At 39.4% G+C, this 19,273-nt stretch overlaps 1 protein-coding gene across 4 annotated transcripts in view; it reads right to left on the bottom strand.

Moving 5' to 3' along the window:
- Window positions 1-642: 642 nt before the first annotated feature.
- SP4 (Sp4 transcription factor) overlaps window positions 643-19,273 on the bottom strand; it is a 51,616-nt gene continuing 32,985 nt past the window's right edge. For all 4 annotated transcript variants that reach the window (XM_045006878.1, XM_045006880.1, XM_045006879.1 and 1 more), the window contains exons 4-6: window positions 8,644-8,875; window positions 8,205-8,404; window positions 643-4,771 (exon numbers count right to left, since the gene is read on the bottom strand). In XM_045006878.1, coding sequence (XP_044862813.1) covers window positions 4,524-4,771; window positions 8,205-8,404; window positions 8,644-8,875 — 680 coding nt within the window. In that variant the 3' untranslated portion in view covers window positions 643-4,523. The remainder of the gene's footprint in view (window positions 4,772-8,204; window positions 8,405-8,643; window positions 8,876-19,273) is intronic.

Genomic DNA, 19,273 nt, shown 5'->3' on the forward strand with positions numbered 1-19,273 from the left:
TTAAAAAACTTGAATGTTTAACTAAATTCAAAAATTCATATGCTTGTTTTGTTAAAATATTATATGTTTGCTGCTGAAGAAAAAAATCCAGAATACATAACGTTGTTTTAGTTAAATAAAACAATGTAAATGTCTGTCTGGTGATGTTCTCCTTCAAATACAGCATAACAAGAAAATCCTCCAAATATTAATGATTAACCTGTTGAACTGGAAATAGTTCAATGAGATAGTCCAATGACTTCATAAATATCTGCTTCAATTACCTTTGGTAAATGAAATAACCAAACAATCATTCATTTTCTGATATAGCTGTAAAACTAATCTGAAAAGTTTTCAAAATAAATCACTTAAAAATGTATAATGTGTACATTCTAAAAATGAAACCTACATCTATCTCTGAGTTGTGAAGAATATGTTTTAAGGTTATAACAACCAATACGAATGCACTTTTATGTAGAAATCCATGATTAAATCAAATCCACCCTGTTCCCATATATGCCAGATTTTGTGTGAAACACTGAGCAAGTCAATCAATTTTTTTTGTACCTGTTTCTTCATCGGTAAAGTGGGCATAATACTATGTATGTCCATCACAGGAATTCTGGAAGATTTTATTATAAAATGCTTTAAGTTTTTTGGGTAGAAGGCATTACAAAAATGCAAAATATTGTTACTTTGTTTTCCAGCAGCACAAATCCACCTATATCACTGAAATAAAGTAAAATCCAGCATAATTTTTGGAGTACTCAAGTGAGTACCTTCATCCTTCTTATAGAAACAGTACATTTGTTTTATTCATTTCTAATCTGAAACACAATTGAGACATTTTGGTTTTATCATCTGTTGTCTCTTTTTAAAAAATTGCAATTCTCACATTTTTTTCTTAGTTTCTTCTATTGCTCATCTTAGTTAAATATTTCCTTCAGTCACCTCTTGTAATGTTCTTTAATAAAAATGAATGTGTTCAGGCATAACTATAATTTCCATTCCCAAGAGCTGAACAAGCACGACAAAATTCACACTGAGCGGGAATCTGCTTTTTTAATTCCCTGCTGGGAGTCTGCCAGTTGGGGAACGCAGACCAGCAAGTATAGGTCTTAATTACATGAATCCCGACGCTGCTGCCAATGCTTCTCCATTGAGAAGCATTTGCTTTCCACTGTTCTTCTTGATGAGCAGATCATTCAAACATAATTTATTACTGCTTCATATTATAAGTAATTAAATGAAGAAACATTTTTAACTCAAGGGAATTTTAATAGGTTACTTGCAAAACTGTTATTGCAGGCAACAACTTGTACATAATTTTAGTTCTAAATCTACCCCCCCCCCCAAAATCAGCAATATAAAAATGTCAAATTAATGCCTTAGAGGCTTTGCTGGCAGTATTCAGTTCTAACTTCTAGAATGTGGGAAATCTGGTTTTATTTCTGTCTTTTTTTTTTTCATTTTTCTATTTTTTAGAAAACAATTTACAAGTGAAATATTACTACAAAACTTTTTTATAAGGAATTTTTGCAAAACATTTACATTTTTACCATCAACTATTTCTCTGTTTCAAAATCATTATGTAGATTTAATACCCTATGCTGCACATCAATTTATGCGGGATGACAATTCAGTGACATGCATTAAAAAACACCACAAGGCATTAAAATGAAGACTTAAATACAAATATTGTTGCAATAAAACAGTTATAAAATTGAAAAATAGGACCTAAACATCATGCTTACCTAAGTTTGACAAATTAACTTTTTCTCCTAAATTACACACTTTTATTACTGCTCTCGTGAAAGAGTGTGATAAATAATGACTTAACACCAAGTACTAATGTAATCAGCAACACATACACAAAACTAACCAAAGAATGTATATTGTAAGAAAAAAACTATTCTAACACTGGAGTTCTACCATGATAAATACACTTTGCACTGATAATTACAATAAAGCAAAATTTTATAACAGTGGCAAAGGGAATGAACAGTGAAATGCCATTAAACAAGATACTACTGCACATCTGTGCCCTATTACTTACAACAGCTATATCCCACTGAGTCAAATAAAGGACATTGAAATTTACGATCCTTCTAAGACAGAAAAGTGGACTCAGAATGGTATGCAGAACAGACTGTCAAAATGTTTCTAATTCCAGCGGTAAAATGTGCACCTGCTAACATAAGTGAATGTACTTTAGATACTACGAAGTCAACCGGATTTAGATTTTGATACATTTGTAATAGGGACTCATTGTAGATTAAAAATGACTTCAGTTTCTTATCTGCATACATAAGTATGCATGAAAAAATATGAAATGGCTGTGCAGAATGCTCATACCTTCAGTTTATAAAAACTGTTAACTTCTAAGAAACATGATTATAACATTAGGAAAGTTTTTCTTTGCATAAAGAAATTTATAGCACTGATTGTGAAGCATAATGATAAAATATATATTTGATGTTTCAGTTCTTATATAACATTAACAATTAGCACTACCTAATGTTCATTTGTATTAAATGTAGTAATCTAATTGATTCTGATGTTTTAAATCCAGATACATCAGCTGAGAGTACTTTAAATAAAATATACAAAAGAATGTACAAAAACCAACTAAAATTTAAAGACTTTGTTACAAGTCTACAAAAGCTTTAAGAAACTTGAAATCTATAACCACAGTGTAAAATTGTTTTTCCTTTAATCTCAAAGCTTTTAATGTAAACTGAAAGTACAAAAGACCTTCAGCTTTATATTTTGCTACAAAGGGCTGGCCTAAAGTGTACACAGTGTAAACAATGATTGGTATTTCTTTCTTCAAAAATACATGAAACATCACAAGATTGATAAAGTATTCATATGAGAAGTATGTTTTCTGAGGGAATGCACAAGATCTCTGTTATGTGTCTCATACAAACATTTCCCAAATAAACTGTTCATCTTTAACCTGCAGGAAAAAGAGTAATCCTTCTTGCACTGTACTCCCTTTTATATCACAAAAATATATTGATGTATAATTTTTAAAAAATGGACTGTCATGAGATACCAAATGGCTAAATTTGTAAAACATTCCATTTACGCCTATGGGAAATAATTCAAAATCCTGAGTGTGAAATATTTGGCCATCTTTCCTCCATGTATGCACTGGAGTTTTTACATAAAAATGCTCAGTTGTTTTATTTCTCCAACAATTATGTTCTATTAAGTTAACAGATATTGGAAATATAATCAAACCTTTTAAATCAATTGCTGTATGATAAAAAGATACCTATATTCCTTTTTGCCCCAGTTTCTCTTGTGGCTGGAGGCTCAAAATTATTGATCATATAAGAAAATGGGTGGTGGATATTCCTTACCAGCCTATGCACTTACAATTGGAAAGAAAATAAGATGATTAATCTTTAGAGGAAGAGAAAGAAAAAAATACATTAATTTACAATTACCTTTTTTGTTGTTAAAATGTCATAATTTGTCCTTTTCTTTGGCTGTTTAGTCAAAGTATAAAGAATTCTTCACCTTCACCATAATATAATAATTTATATATACAGGACAGAACTGGAGAATGAGTTACAACACTCATTAAACAATTCAGTTGTCCAATTAATATCCAAGTATTCCCATAAAATTTAAATATTCAAAAGTATGAGTTTTGTGACTCAAGTTAACAAATGAATTCCTGATATCTTAAAATGTAATGAACTGGAATATCAAAACTTAAACACACAAGTTTCCATATTTTATTATTATCCTACATAAAGATATTAATTCTGTAAAATCTTATGTTAATATATTTCTGTAGTTTAATTTTTTCTAATGTATACATTAAATCTAAATATCTCAACTCTCCACAGAAAGAGAGAAATCTGAGTTCAGTGATTGTCATTTATACACACTACTATAATGTAGTGGTCAAAATTATCTGAGCTGCACCTCAGATCTGCTTTGCAGCATGTAAATTCAACTGCTATTTGAATAATTTCTAAACTTGAGAAAAGACGGCCAAAATCAATTTACAGATTCCACAGAACTGAGCAAAGAAATAATTACCACTCAATTCTTATGCATTTTTGTTGTGCCTTATGGGAAAAGAAGTTCCCTTGAAAATATTACCGATTCAGATTATAAACAAAGTACCTCCAAATGACAACACTCCTAACCAAGATCCACCCTGTCATATTGATATTGTCTGATTTTACAAACACAACAACACACAAATGCTAAAAGAGAGGGGAAATTTGCATTTAAAACAATTATGTAATATAGAGCCACATAACTAAAAAAGTACAGTATGGAAGCAGTATTCCCCCAACTGTTTATCCAGTATGTCAATTTGCGCTGTTTGTATTTTTGAAAATTTGTCTTGTTGCACCAGTGTACACTTCTCATGCTGACCCTCCAACTTGGAATACTTACAGAAGTCAAGACTGAAAACATGATTTCCTGCTCTGTAATCCACTTTACCAGCCCACTTCCATATCATGAAAGGTATGTAAACTTAAGTGCAGCACTAGGTGTCCGTATAAATAATCCTTTCAGAATTCTTCCATGTTTGTTGAAACATTAGGGGTTGCTGGGTTTGAATCTTGAGAAATGGCTGCAACTGTGACAATTCTTGGAGAGCCAAGAACTTCAGTAACTGAAGAGTCCAGTTCTCCTGAAGTAACAATAGCAAGGGCTGTTCCACCACCTTTCTTGTTCTGATGAGTTTTGACATGTTTGGAGAGATGGTCACTCCGCATAAACCTCTTAGAACATTCGGGGCACTCAAATCTTTTTTCACCTAATTTAAAACAAAAACAAAAATGTCAGTGAAATAGATATTTAAAGGTATTTAACTTCTTTCAGTCATTCAAACAAGCCTTTCCCCCCTCCCCCAATTCAAAAACATTTTAAAAGTGTTTGGATGTATCTAAAATTGCAAAATAGATACAACTTTATCTTCTCTAAATTTCTGATTTCCAGATCCATTGAATAAACTACTCTTCCCTTTTAAAATGCTTTCAACAGATATACTTGCAGCCTATATTTCCTCTGTTGTGATTATTCCGTGCAGGGTCTGAATTTCAGCTTCTCAATAAGAATTCTCTTCATAAACTTAGAACCTAGCAGTGGATGGAACGAGAACATGACTAAAATACTAGATAAAAACTGCTTAGAGGGGACCCAGGTAGCTTCCACACTGTCCCCTAAAGATTGAGGACAGCCATCCCTCTGAAGAGATTCAGGGGTTCCTTTGGAGTGCTGGATGGCCAATTAGGATGCTGCTGGCCTGCAGATCTCCTTTCCATGGGGTCTTCTGAGCCAGACGTTGGTGAAGTAAGGGAATCCGTGACTTCCACAACCTCCATGACAGACTTGCCGCCTTATCCATGGTGCTCCAAGGGCTGGTTGACCACCGAGGCAGGTTTATAAACATAAAAGGAGGGTGATTTGGAAAGGTCCATGATGTTAGGCTCTTTTGGGATTCAGTTGGATTTACCTAAATGAATCAAAGACAGTTTGCTGCCGGGATCACTATGGGCACTAATGGTGTAGAGATTGCTCCAGTTATACTTGGAGAGCTGCCTTATCCTCTGCTGCTGTGGTTAATGATGCCATATAGCAGGGGTGGCTAAAGAGAAGGTTACTTACTGTAACTGGAGGTTCTTTGAGATGTGTGGTCTTTATCTAGATTCCAATCGTAATGTGCATATGGCACCATGCGCCGGAACTGTTCATAGTTGTGTCCATTGATCTGCGTGTGCATCATGCGTCAGCCACGTGGTGCATCTGAGGCTTTAAGAGGCTGCACAGGTTGACGCCACTCCAGTTCTCTCTTACTCAGCAACAGAAAAGCCCGGAACAGAGGGGAAGGAGGGTGGAATTTGAATCCAGATAGGGACCACACATCTCAAAGAACCTCCAGTAATCCTCCTAGTTCCCTCCTGGCCTCGCCAGTACTGGAACACCGATCTCCTCCACCTCTCCGCTCGTCCCCCAATCCTCCTCCCCACCATCCCAGATCTCCCAACACAAGACTACAGCCGACTATGACACCCCAACCCGCACCCTCTTCACTTGGCCTGGTATTTGATTGGGGATCATGTGCAGACCAGGCCTGCTCTGCACCCATCCGCAACATACTAACAGCAGATGCTAATCCACTCACACCTATTATTCTGGTAAGTGGCATAGCTTTACTGCCTAGGCCCGACACTGCCACATTCCAACAGAGACTGTCTCCATTTCTTCTCTCCTGGACTACCTTCTCCATCTCCGCCAATCGGGCCTGGCACACTCCTCTGTGTTCACCTATCTGCGTCCCGCGGATGGCTTCTCTGTCTTTACTCACCCAAATGACCTCCTGATTCCTCAGGGGCCTCCTCAATGTTTTTCCTTTTGTACAAAGGCCCACCCCACTATGGGATCTCAACTTGGTCCTCTGTACTCTTACCAAAGTCCCTCGCTACCTGCTCCCTCCCTCACCTCTCCAAGAAGGTCATCATCTTGGTGGCCATCACTTTTGCTTGCTGTATCAGTGAACTGGTAGCCATAATGGCAGACCCACCGTTCACTGTCTTCCATAAGGACAAAGTCTCCTTACGTCTACACCCCAAGTTTCTACCCAAGGTGGCTTCCTCCTTCCACCTCAACCAAAGTATACACCTTCCAGTCTTCTACCCCACACCTCATCCCTCACCCATGGAGCACGCTTTCCATTCCCTCAATGTCTGCAGGGTGCTCGCCTTTTATCTACACTGCACTTGCGGCTTCCGCAAATCCCACCGGTGCTTCTAAGTGGATCTCCTGCTGCACTGCGACCTGCGACGAGCTAGCTGGCATTCCACTTCCACTGGGAATCATGGCCCACTCCATGCAGGCATACGCCGCCACGTCGGCCTTCCTCACCAACATTCCATGGCTGAACATTTGTTGAGCTGCCAGTTGGTCTTCCATACACACCTTTCTCCACTCATTTCGCCATTGCTCCTTCTACAACGATGAATGCGGCAGTCGGTCATGCTGTCCCACAGACTTGGTCTTTTCCAGAGCCCTTGCGCCGACCTCCATGGTAACCGCTGCTTGCTACTCTTCGTGTTTGGAATCCACATAGGAACCACATAGGAACCAGCATCAAAGAAGAACTTACTGACCCTCCCAAGTGTATATGACAATCTTCAGAAGTTCAAGAGCCAGGGTGTGTGTGGTGGGGTGGTAGGGCTAGGGCTTCTGCCCCACAGGACGCACCTGACGGGGCTTGTGGGATCCCTCATTTTAACGTAAATCCTCCTCTGATGACTCTTGCTGCTTGTCCTCAGGGGAAGGCTGTAGGGGAGGCAGCAGGGTTCACAACCAATTTGAGTTCAGCAGTGGTGTAATTAATCAAATACTGTCCAGCTCCTCAAAATATGGACAGATTACATTTCCATTGCTAGACCTCTTCATGGGAGCCTTCATTTTAATGTAAATCCTCTTAGCTGTTTGCTCTTTATCTGGCAATGGTTGGTGTCCTGGTCGTGGCCCCTCATGGACATCTACTTGATAAAATCCACAAACACATCTTTATTTCACAAGAGTTTGCTCCCCAGATAACGATAAGATCTAGTATCTCAGCACACCTCTAAGCAAATGCTGGGGGCATGTTGTAGCAATGCTGATATATTAAATTCCAGGAGCAAACAGGCAAATTCTGGCCCCATGACAGGTTTTAAATACAGAATGGACATCTAGTCAACTTAATCTGAGAGCAATGGAGGGCACACAGGTAAACAGACAGATCAGTAATGGATGCCCACAAACAGTGTGGGATACCAGTTGGAGGACTGCTACAGTAGTGCACAGCAGCACTGTGTGTGCACATGAACAATGCACCACACTAACTCAATTTGCATTAAACGTGATACACTTTGAAAGGGTATTCCAGAGTTTTTGGAGTTACTACACTCTAACGAATTGTGCTGTGTGCATGTAGACATTTTCACATCAAACCAACCAGAGTTACTGTGGATTAAACCCCTGTGTAAAAAAGCCCCAAGGCTTTGTCTTGATTAGGAAAATTGATCAAGTTTAGGTCAGGCTTTTAGCCAATGCATGCTAGTTAACCAGGTCATAAACTCAATCTTTTTCTAATGCAGACGCAGGGAAACAGCTTGAAACTTGATTTAAAATCACTGTTCACCGATGGCCACCATCATTAAAGGAATTACTCTATCGAATACAGACAGTTGACTAACCTGTGTGGGTTCTTCTATGTCTTTGCAGCTCATCACTCCGTGTAAATCTTTTGCCACAAAACATCCAGTTGCATACAAATGGTCTTTCTCCAGTATGCCAACGAAGGTGTGCCCGGAGATGAGATGTTTTCCCATAAACTTTTCCACATCCTTCGATATGGCAGATATGCTGCTTCTTTTTTCCTGGCTCACTGCTGGCTCTGACAGGATCAAAAGTTAAGCAGTTAGGTGATTTTATTTTAAAGTATTATCAGCTCTCTAAGGAAAAATATGAAATTGTAAAATTAAGTTGATTATAATCTTCTTTCTGAATAGAAAATTTACAAGCATGATTTCCTATGGACATGATTAAAAACATGACAGTAATACAAGGAAAAAAGCCCCCAAAATAAGGCAGGCCCACGAGATGCCTAAAGTTTAACTGACAAACTAACATTACCTTCCTTCTCCTTCTCTACAATTAGGACATGAACAGGCAACTCTTCTTAACCTCTTGCCAGGTTGTATTTCCTGGTCAGAAGCTTGCTGGGCTTGTTGTAACTGCACTTGTGTGATCTGATCAGGACTAACAGCACCAATTGCTGCATTAGCAATACCTCCTACGGCTACAGTTACAGGAGCTATTGTGGCTTGCTGTACTTTCATGCCTCCATCCTGTCCTTGCTGTTGACCTGTAAAATAAGAAAGTCTTTGTAAGTTTTAGTGATCATCTCAGAAAGGTCACAACATAATATTTTATATGACTTTTGTTCAAGAGAATATCCACTGTAGGTGGACGAAAACTGGACAAAAATATTAAACCCAGTTAGTTTACTAGTGTGCTTTAGTATACTACAAACAGATTTTATACACAACTTTAGAGAGCCCTGATTAATGTAATTCATTATAAAAAGAGTACAGTAAAGCAAAATGTGTGCTCTCAACATGAAATAACTAGTTTTACAGGCATCTTCTTTTTTTAGAGAATGAAGAGATACATCAGTAGAAGATATGAAACGAAGCATTACACAGAATTCATTTTCTACTGTTGATGCTTTTCCCTAGAATAACCTTGGAAACCATATTCCTATTTAAAACTCACACACATTTATTTTTTAAGTTATTTTATGGAATTAACCTACTATTTTTGCAGGCAACTGAGTCACAAACTTCATTTATACCTAAAAATATGCAGTATCTTGATGCATGTCATTAGGATTTCTTCAAAACAAATTTATACTGAAAGAACATTAACGCTGCAAAGTCAAGCATGTAAAAGGTAGGAAATGCCAGAATTAAGATTTCCCATACAACCTTAAATCAGCCCCAATGTATGGCTGAATTTAAATAATCTTGAATTACATGTTCAGATAGTAATTATTCTGATAGAATTATGAAATTATGGCACTTCCTAATTTTTGAGTGCTTGACTTTGCAACCTGAACAATATACTTTTAATGACTTTACTTAAATTACCAGTTTTTAAAAATGAAAACTGAAAAAACAGAAATTTCATCATATGCAACTGTAATGACTGCCTTCCTCCAACCACCACACAGAGATAGTCAGCACAGTTTGAATTCCAGACCTTAAGATCCACAGTGCAAACTTCTACTATTAAAGGTAAAAAGGAATAACTGGCAGCGGCAACCATATGCCAGAAAGTTACACAAATGCTAGAAAACAGTGAAATGTCCAGTATCAGGATTTTGTCCCTGACTCTTCTCTAAAGGTGTTAGAGTAGTGGTTACAGATAACATAGCAAATCACATAGACTTGGCATGTTCAAAGTGAAAACCACTGAGGCTTAGTGGATGACAGATCTGCCATAACAAGCGGAGGTTCTAGTCCCAGCTCTGCCAGAAATTACCTTGTAGTCTCTATGACAGGAATAGGAAGATTTATCTTTCTACTTCTTACTTTTTTGTTAACCTCTCTTATCATTAGCCTAGTTATCTGAGAGTAAAGTGGGAACATGACATCTTCTGGATTTTTAATTCTGACTATTAAAGCTGGTAGACAGTCCTTTTCCTTGGGACTGAGGGAGAGATGATAGGTGAAGGTGAGACTTTAACCTTTCCCTCAAACTTCTAATAGAATCTATTAAAATTTGTTGAGGGTGTCAACAAACATGTGAACCAGGGTGATCCAGCTGACAGTCTACGTGGACTTTCACAAAGCCTCTGACAAGGCCCTATACCCAAGGATCTTAAGCAAAATAAGCAGTCATTGGATAAGAAGGACTTCATGGATCAGGAACTGATTAAAAGATAGTAAACAAAAGGTAGGAATAAATGGTCAATTTTCATAAGGGAAAGAGGTAAATAGCAGGGTCCGCCAAGGATCTGTACTGGGACCTGTAGCTGTTCAACATACTCATAAATGATCTGGAAAAGGTGGTGAAAAGTGAGGTGGCACAGTTTGCAAATGATACTAAACTACTCAAGACAGTAAAGTCCAAAGCTGACTGCGAAGAGTTACAGAGGTAATATTATAAGATCTCAGAAAACTGAGTGACTAGACAACAAAATGGCAGATGAAAATCAAATGGTAATAAGCACAAAATAATGCACACTGGAAAAAATAATCCCAACTATACATACAAATGATGGGTTCTAAATTAGCTGTTGCCACTAAAAGAGATGTTGGAGTCATCACTGATAGTTCTCTGAAAACCTCTGTACAACATCTAAAAAGCTGATAGAATGTTAAGAACCATTAGGAAAGGAGTAGATAAGAAAACAGAAAAATGCCACTATAAAAAAATCCATGCTACATCTTGAATACTGCATGCAGTTCTGGTCACCCTATCTCAAAAAATATATTAGAACTGGAAAAGGTACAGGGAAGGGCAACAAAAATGATTAGGGGTATGGAACTGCTTCCATATGAAGAGAGATTTAAAAAAACAGAACTGTTCAGCTTAGAAAAGAGACAACTAAGGGGAAATATGATAGAAGTTTATAAAATCATGGTGTGGAGAAATAAATAGGGAAGTTATTTACCCCTTCACATAACACAAGACCAGGGGTCACCCAATGAAATTAACAGGCAGCAGGTTTAAAACAAACAAAAGGAAGTACTTTCTCACACAGAGCAGTCAGCCTCTAGAACTTATTGTCCAGGAGATGTTGTGAGGGCCAAAAGAATAACTGGGTTCAAAAAAAGAATTAGGTAAGTTCATAGAAGACAGGTCCATCAATGGCTATTAGCCAAGATGGTCAGGAATGCAACCTCATGTCCCTACACAACTGACTGCCAGAAGCTGGGACTGGATAATGGGGGATGGATCACTGAGTAATAGCTCTGTTCTGTTCATTCCTTCTGAAGCATCTGGCACTGGCCACTGTCAGAAGACAGGTACTGGGCTAGATGGACCACTGGCCTGACCTAGTATTCTTATGTTCTTATAAATACAAAAACAGAGGTTTCCTTTTAGCCCATGCGGCACAGAGTTGGGGGGCTGAGGGAAAATTCCTATAACATCATTTTGGTTCACGTGACAGAGTAGGCAAACCCGCTGCTTCTTCAATACTGGTGAAAGCAAGAATGTAAGCAAAGCAGCAGCAGAAAGGAGAAAGAACCATAATTCTGCTGGAAAATCAGAAGGATAGAAGAAATAAACATTTTAGGAGATGGATCTTGAAGGAAAGGTGCAGCAAAAGTGGATTGATTAGAAAAGGGATATTTTAAAATCTGCTTTAAGGATCAAGCAGTGTAAGTATCCCCTAAAGCTTTGCTGTTACTACTTGGTAAAAGCTGACCAGCAATGGGCCCTTCACAAAGATCACTGGAATAACCTGTTTAAAAAAAAAAAAAAAGTATTCCAGCATTGAATCTGTATCACTGTTAAGGTTGGAGAATAGGTCCCAGAGAAGGGGCAGGGAAAGTGTGCCACTTTAGAGTGCTAGCAATTGGGGTTGTGTGGAGAACAGTGTGAAACAGCTACACTCTTTTGGAATGAAACACTCAGAGCAGGCTTTCAGCGTAAAGGATGGAAGTAAGCAGACACTCTCATGCAGCAGTGGCTCCAGGCACCAGCGCTCCAAGCGTGTGCCTGGGGCGGCAAGCCGTGGGGGGCGCCCTGCTGGTCCCTGCGAGGGCGGCAGTCAGGCAGCCTTCAGCAGCGCGCCTGCAGGAGGTCCCCGGTCCCGCGGATTTGGCGGCAATTCAGCGGCAGGTACGCCGAAGCTGCAGGACTGGCGGACCTCCCGCAGGCAAGCCGCCAAATCCACGGGACCGGGGACCCCCCACAGGCAAGCTGCTGAAGGCAGCCAGCCTGCCTGCCTGCTTGGGGTGGCAAAAAAGCTAGAGCCGCCCCTGCTCTCATGAGAGGGCCTAGATGAAATGGACTGGGACTGAAAAGCTTATATGTATCATCATCAGTTTATAGAAGTCCTCTCCCCTTCCCCCCTCCGCCATTTCAATTCAGAGCCGTCCACGGCTTTTTTCTCCCCAGCACGCTCCCATTCATGGCATCTGGATACATACACCAAGGGTTCGGATTAAATTTAGTCAGGTTCTCAAAAAACCAAAAAAAGCTGAGATGGTAGATTCCTAATGGGAATATATCTGAAGCTCTGCATTCATTTAAGTGTGTGACTCCCTAGAAATTTGGTACCATTTTGCACTTAAACAAGAACTGTGAATACTTAATTACATTTTATAATTTAAACGTGCAAAATAAATGCAAAGTTAGGCTCCCTGTAGCCCTTTTGTAACTTTTATGTTGAAATGTTCCCAAATAATATGAAGTTGCTGAAGATAAGGGTGCAACAAAACCCAACTTTGGGGGGAGGGATAGCTCAGTGGTTTGAGCATTGGCCTGCTAAACCCAGGGTTGTGAGTTCAATCCTTGAGGAGGCCACTTAGGGATCTGGGGCAAAAATTGGTCCTGCTAGTGAAGGCAGGGGGCTGGACTTGATGACCTTTCAAGGTCCCTTCCAGTTCTAGGAGATTGGTATATCTCCAATTATTACCTTTTAACTTAGTTTTCAGGTTTGAGTCTCTAGGTCAGTTAGAGAAAATGTATTTAGTAGAGGACCACTACACAACACTATGAATGATACAAATTTTATTAAAAAGAAAAATTATTAAGCAAACAGGCACACAATAGCTACTTACACAACTCTACAATTATACTCTTACTCAAAAATGAAATGGTGCATGAATTGGTTATCAGTTGCTGACAAGTTTCAGAGTAGCAGCCGTGTTAGTCTGTATCCGCAAAAAGAACAGGAGTACTTGTGGCACCTTAGAGACTAACACATTTATTTCAGCATGAGCTTTCGTGAGCTACAGCTCACTTCTTCGGATGCACAGAATGGAACACACAGACAGGAGATATTTATACATACAGAGAACATGAAAAGGTGGAAGTATGCATACCAAAAGGAAGAGTCTAATCAATTCCTGCTGGTATGCATACTTCCACCTTTTCATGTTCTCTGTATGTATAAATATCTCCTGTCTGTGTGTTCCATTCTGTGCATCCGAAGAAGTGAGCTGTAGCTCACGAAAGCTCATGCTGAAATAAATGTGTTAGTCTCTAAGGTGCCACAAGTACTCCTGTTCTAGTTGCTGACAACAGAGTGAAATACAGCCTTATAATCTTGGAACCTAACAGTACCCTTTTGATTGGAGCGCTCCTTCAATTTAACAAAACTACTCCTTTTATACTCTATTATAATACGAATTAATATTAAACTGCTCTTTACCGTAATTATATTTTCACCACCTTTCACAAGGCAAAAATTCCCCAGTACAGGAACCCTGTTAGTCCTATGCATTCCCTAGTGAAGAGAGTGAGTTGCAGCAGGATGGGGAGTAGTATAATGCCAGGTGTTACAGAGAATATGGGTTGCTGCACAGCCACCCAATAGGCAGCTCCAAGGATGCTGCTATAAGCTAGAGCAGCCCACTGAGGTTGCTCCAATTTACACTGGGGTCTGTAAAGCCACTTCTGTCCCTCACTTGGCCTGTGACTGCTGTATCATAGCTCTTGGGAGGCACACCACTAAATATGCCCCTATAGATAAACAAGGGAGCCAAGCTACAGCTTTTGTGAGAAATAGTTTTGAATTTAAAATTAGCAATAATGGTATATAAGCAGTCTTGTTTATAAAATGGATGCTGTCAACTCTTAAAATCTCCTCTTAAAAAAGATGGAGAAATTTGTATTTCTGTTCCTCACCACCAGAGAGTAAAATATGCAAAAGGGCCTAAGAGGTTTCATGAGCTTAAGTCAATTAATAGCTTTTGAATTCTAAAATTTTAGCTATGTTCTTTAAGGCAATAATAGTAGCTTCAAAAATTTTCTGACAGAAATGAGATTTTTCCATTTGATAGTGTTTTTCATTTAATAAAAAAATGATTTACATATTTCATATTTGGTATAGCAGGTACTCAACTGTAGAAAAAGAGCCACTGAGAACAATATAGTATACAATATAAAACTCCAAGAACACAATATAATAAATAAATCCAGCTATTGGTGCTCAGTGGTTCTTCACAATGTGTTGCTGCTCCTGGAACAGATCACTGTTGTACACAGCAAACTAAAGGTTTAGTTAGCAATTCAAACAAGATAATGCCTCATGTTCTTTTGGATGGCTGCCCTGATTTTGCCCATAAGATCTCCGAGCAGGTGAAGAACATTTATTATTCTTCCAACAATTCAGAGAAACTATCAACACAAATTTGTTAATTTCTCTTAAGGCAAGAGACAGCCTAGTTCAACTCTTTTTAATATATAGCAAAACATGAGATGATCATGCAGAAGTAGTGGAAAAACTTTTTAAATGGAAGTAGTAAAAATTATAATATTATTAACAGTGTTTTTTTGGTTAAATACACTACTTATCACTATAAGCTGTGCTTAGAAGTTTCCCCCTGTGACTTCTGAGGGGCAAAATCTAGTATCTTGTTTTACACAAATGGAGTTTACTTGCTCTACCTCCTACTTCAACACTTACACTAATAAAGATTGAGCTACATTGCCTCCCAACTGTAAAATTTGTTTTGTTGCAGGGACAGAGTTATCCTATTATTACCTGCAACATTCTTTTGGGGAAAAAAATTAGTTATTTAAATATTCTGCACAGTGGAAAATGGAAAGACTACAAGGAGTCTTTGTGATCACCAGCAAAAGTAGCAATGCTTGAGGATCTCTTTTTAGTAAGTCTCTCCTTGCAGAAGAAGCTGTGCAGGTTTTACCCTTATCTACTCTCCTTCTCCCTCAAACCAAGATTTAAAAGTATTTACAATTCTCCATCTAGATGTCCCACAGCAAGTTCAGGATTTAAGTTCATGTTGCACAAACTTGAACTCCCATAAACAATGTGTGTTTCAAGTTTTTCCCAACTCTTGCTCACATGCACAGAATTGTCTGTCACAAACACTCTTATGCAAAGAACTTGTGTTTGCAATACTGCTTCTGAAAATGCATTAAAATTAATAGCTAGAGACGCATTCCAATACAATAGCTTTGAGAGGTCATCTGGCTGTTCAACATTAACATCATTGCTGAGTGAAAGTATGGCAGGTATATTAATGAGAGTGTCATTTTGGGCACCAGTTGTTTTAGCAAAGATAAAAATCTACATGCAGCTGTCAAGTTACTTCATCAACATAGTCATCAAAAACTTTAGAGAGATATTTATTAACCATTGAGACATCTGTAGGGCCCCAACAGAGTCTAGGTTTGCCTCCAATTAGAAATGCAGAGCTGGGTTATCTAGCATATTGAGTGGTACATGAGCAGTTGTAAATACTTCCAAATTAAAAACAGCTATTTCCTTGTTACATTGTTTTTGTACCTAACAACTGTTTTGCAGTTACCTTTTTCCTCTATAGAGCAGGTTGCCATTTAGCAACTTCATCACATACTGAAGGAGAGAGCTTAAATTTTATTGCAATTGTAGATAATTCTTTTTTGATCAACTGGAGTATTTCATATAATAGAAAACAAATCATCTAGAACATTTTGCTTTAATACTGTAGTAGAAATGGATTTTTGGCAGAAATATTTCTTACTTCAGAATCTGCTGCCTTTTTCTTTTTAAACCAACATTGCTTTAAAGTCTGCCATACTTGTCCGCAGAATTCACTCATCTAAAGACAACCAAAGATCATCTAGCGTGAGAACTAAGCCAATCAAAAGAGTGGAATGGCACGTTCTTCCCTGAGACGACAGTACTATTTGTTTTTCGGAGGGAGGAGAGAGTGGAAACAGGAAACACTTCCTTCTCTCGTCATTATTTCCTCTCTCTCCCCTTTTCCAATGAATTTAGTTCCCTTGTAAAAATCTTTATAAAGTAATTTTGTTGGTCTAGAGGGATGAAAAATTCCAAAGGAATGGAAGCAGCTGGTCATATGCCCACTTTTGAAAAAAAAGGGTGACAAAATGGAATTTAAAAAACTATTGTGAGGAGGGAAATGTTTCTCCTCGTTATGGCCTATAAAATCCTATCTTTGATACTCTTACATAGATTTAGGGCTTATCTACACTACAAAATGAAGTCGACTTTATGTAATTCAACCTCAAACCTCAAAATTAATTAAGTCAATTGTGTGTGACCACACCAGGCTTACTGTTTCAATGGGGTGTGTCCTCTCTAGAAGTGCCTTCATTGATGCACAAAGCAGTACATCGTTAGTAGCTATCCCAAAGTGAAACTTGCCGCAGTGTGTTTTGGGAAGTTTGTGCAATGCCTCATGGGACGAAAACATTGTCATAGGGGAGAATGAGAAAACTGAGTCAACATCCCATGATGCACTGTGCTCCCTCCCTCATATCAACAGCAAACAACCCAGTGGTTTTCGCACCTTAAAACCGCCACGCATATGGCATAACCCCAGAAGCATGGAGCCTGGTCAGTTGTGCACTCTTGCTGTTAGCATCTCAAACACCTCGTGCCTTCTCCTGCAGTATTTCCAGAACCGAAGTAGGGTCCGCCGCACGGAACATAGCGATGTACTGCAAGCAGCCCTGCTGCAAGCCATTGAAAACAACAATTCACAGTTGCTGCTGGGAGTCACAGAGCAGCTGAACTCTGTTTAGTGCTGTTTCTGGTCCCGTGAAACAAGCACTGACTGGTGGGACTGCATTGTTTTGCAGGTATGGGATGACGAACAGTGGCTGCAGAACTTTCGAATGCGGAAGGCCACCTTCCAGGAACGTTGTGCAGAGCTTTCCCCTACCCCTGCAGTTCAGCAACACAAAAATGAGCGCTGCTCTGACAGTGGAGAAGCGGGTGGTGATCACTATTTGGAAGCTTGCAACTCCAGACAGTTACCGGTCAGTGGGGACTCAATTTGGAGTACGCAAATCAATTGTGGGAGCTGCTGTGCTACAAGTGTCCAGGGCCATTAACTAACTTCTGCTATGAAGGGTCGTGAGTCTGGGAAATGTGCAGGACACAGAGGATGGTTTTGCTGCGATGGGGTTCCCTAATTGTGGTTTCGGCGATAGATGGCACGCATATCCCCATCTTGGCACCAGACCAACTTGTCAAAGAGTACATAAACTGAACGGGATGCTTTTCAATGGTGTTGCAAGCACTGGTAGACCACAGGGGGCATTTCACTGACATCAACGTAGGATGGTCGGGAAAGGTTCATAATGTGCACATCTTTAGGAACTCGGGTCTGTTCAAAAGGCTGCAATCCAAGACTTTTTTTTCCAGAACACTGATGATGTTGAGAAGCCTATAGTTATTCCAGTCTACCCCTTGTTCTCATGGCTCATGAAGCCATACACAGGCTGTCTGGACAGCAGTAAGGAACAGTTCACCTATAGGCTCAGCAAGTGCAGAATGGTGGTTGAATGTGCCTTTGGTCGTTTAAAAGGGCGTTGGAGACATTTACTAACAAGGTTGGACCTTTGTGAAGAGAACATCCCCATGGTTATAGCTGCCTGCTGTGTACTCCATAATATCTATGGGAAAAAAGGGGGGAAATTTTCCAGGGGGTGGGCAGTTGAGGCAGATCGCATGGCAGCCATTTTTGAGCAGCCAGATACCAGGGCAATAAGAAGAGCACAGCAAGGGATGCTGCATATCCGCGAGGCTTTGAAAAGCTGTTTCAATTATGAGTCACAGTACTGTAAGCTGCTTGTTGGCATTGTGCTCTCCCAAAGCTTCACCTGGCTTGTATCACTGTCCTTGTAAAGACCAACCCCCAATCAAAAGTATGGAATGGTATGTTTTTCCCTGAGACAACATGCCCATGCCCACTGCTTCTACTCAATAAAGAACATTTATTTCTTGAACCCATTTACTTTATTTAACAAACATAAATAAAAAGGGAGAACAGAAAAAAGGTAACCTTGGGGAAAAGGAGTTGTAAAGTTGGAACGGGAGAAACATTTTCAGCTGTGTAACATAACACCGCATTCCACACCATCAAAAGTCTGTGAATGGGCACCTTCTGTTCCTTGTACCCTGTCCCTGAGTTAAGTGAAAGGGATAATGGACTTTTCGCCCATGCCTCCTGGAACGCTTAAGGGAGGGTGATTCTGCACCAGGCGATGCTAGCTGGCTGTCCACCAGGGTCTGTAAAAGGATTCTACCCTCCTGCTTCTGTTCCTGCAGTTCAACCAGATGCCTCAACATGTCTGCTTGGTCCCTCATAATCCAAAGCATCTCATCCTGCACCGCACGCTCTTGCTCATTGGAAGCTTTCCGGTTCTCCAAGTCCATGTCTAACTTTTCGGACAATGAAATCCTCCACACTCTCAGCTCTGTGTCAGCTGTCCTGGAGGTGTTCATTATCTCAGTGAACATATCCTCCCACGTTTTTTTTTAACTCCTAATCAGCAAAAGTCTGCTTTCAGGTGTTGATGACATGCTGAAGGACACACTTCCAGCTGTCAGTCATGGGAAAAAATAAAGGAGCCATTGTACATGAATAAAATGTTTTCATAGCAAGGCCATTTTCAAAACAAACACAAAAACAAAAACCTTATTACACTAATTGCAAGCCATAATGTAATCAGAATCTGTAACCATTACTGTGCTGTTTTGTTGCTCCAGCCATGGTGAGTAGTCCCGGCCCCTCCCACAGGTCATGAGTGACCGCACTTTTAATGA

Source organism: Mauremys mutica, chromosome 2 (genome assembly GCF_020497125.1).
Source record: "Mauremys mutica isolate MM-2020 ecotype Southern chromosome 2, ASM2049712v1, whole genome shotgun sequence".
NCBI classification, from domain to species: domain Eukaryota; kingdom Metazoa; phylum Chordata; order Testudines; family Geoemydidae; genus Mauremys; species Mauremys mutica.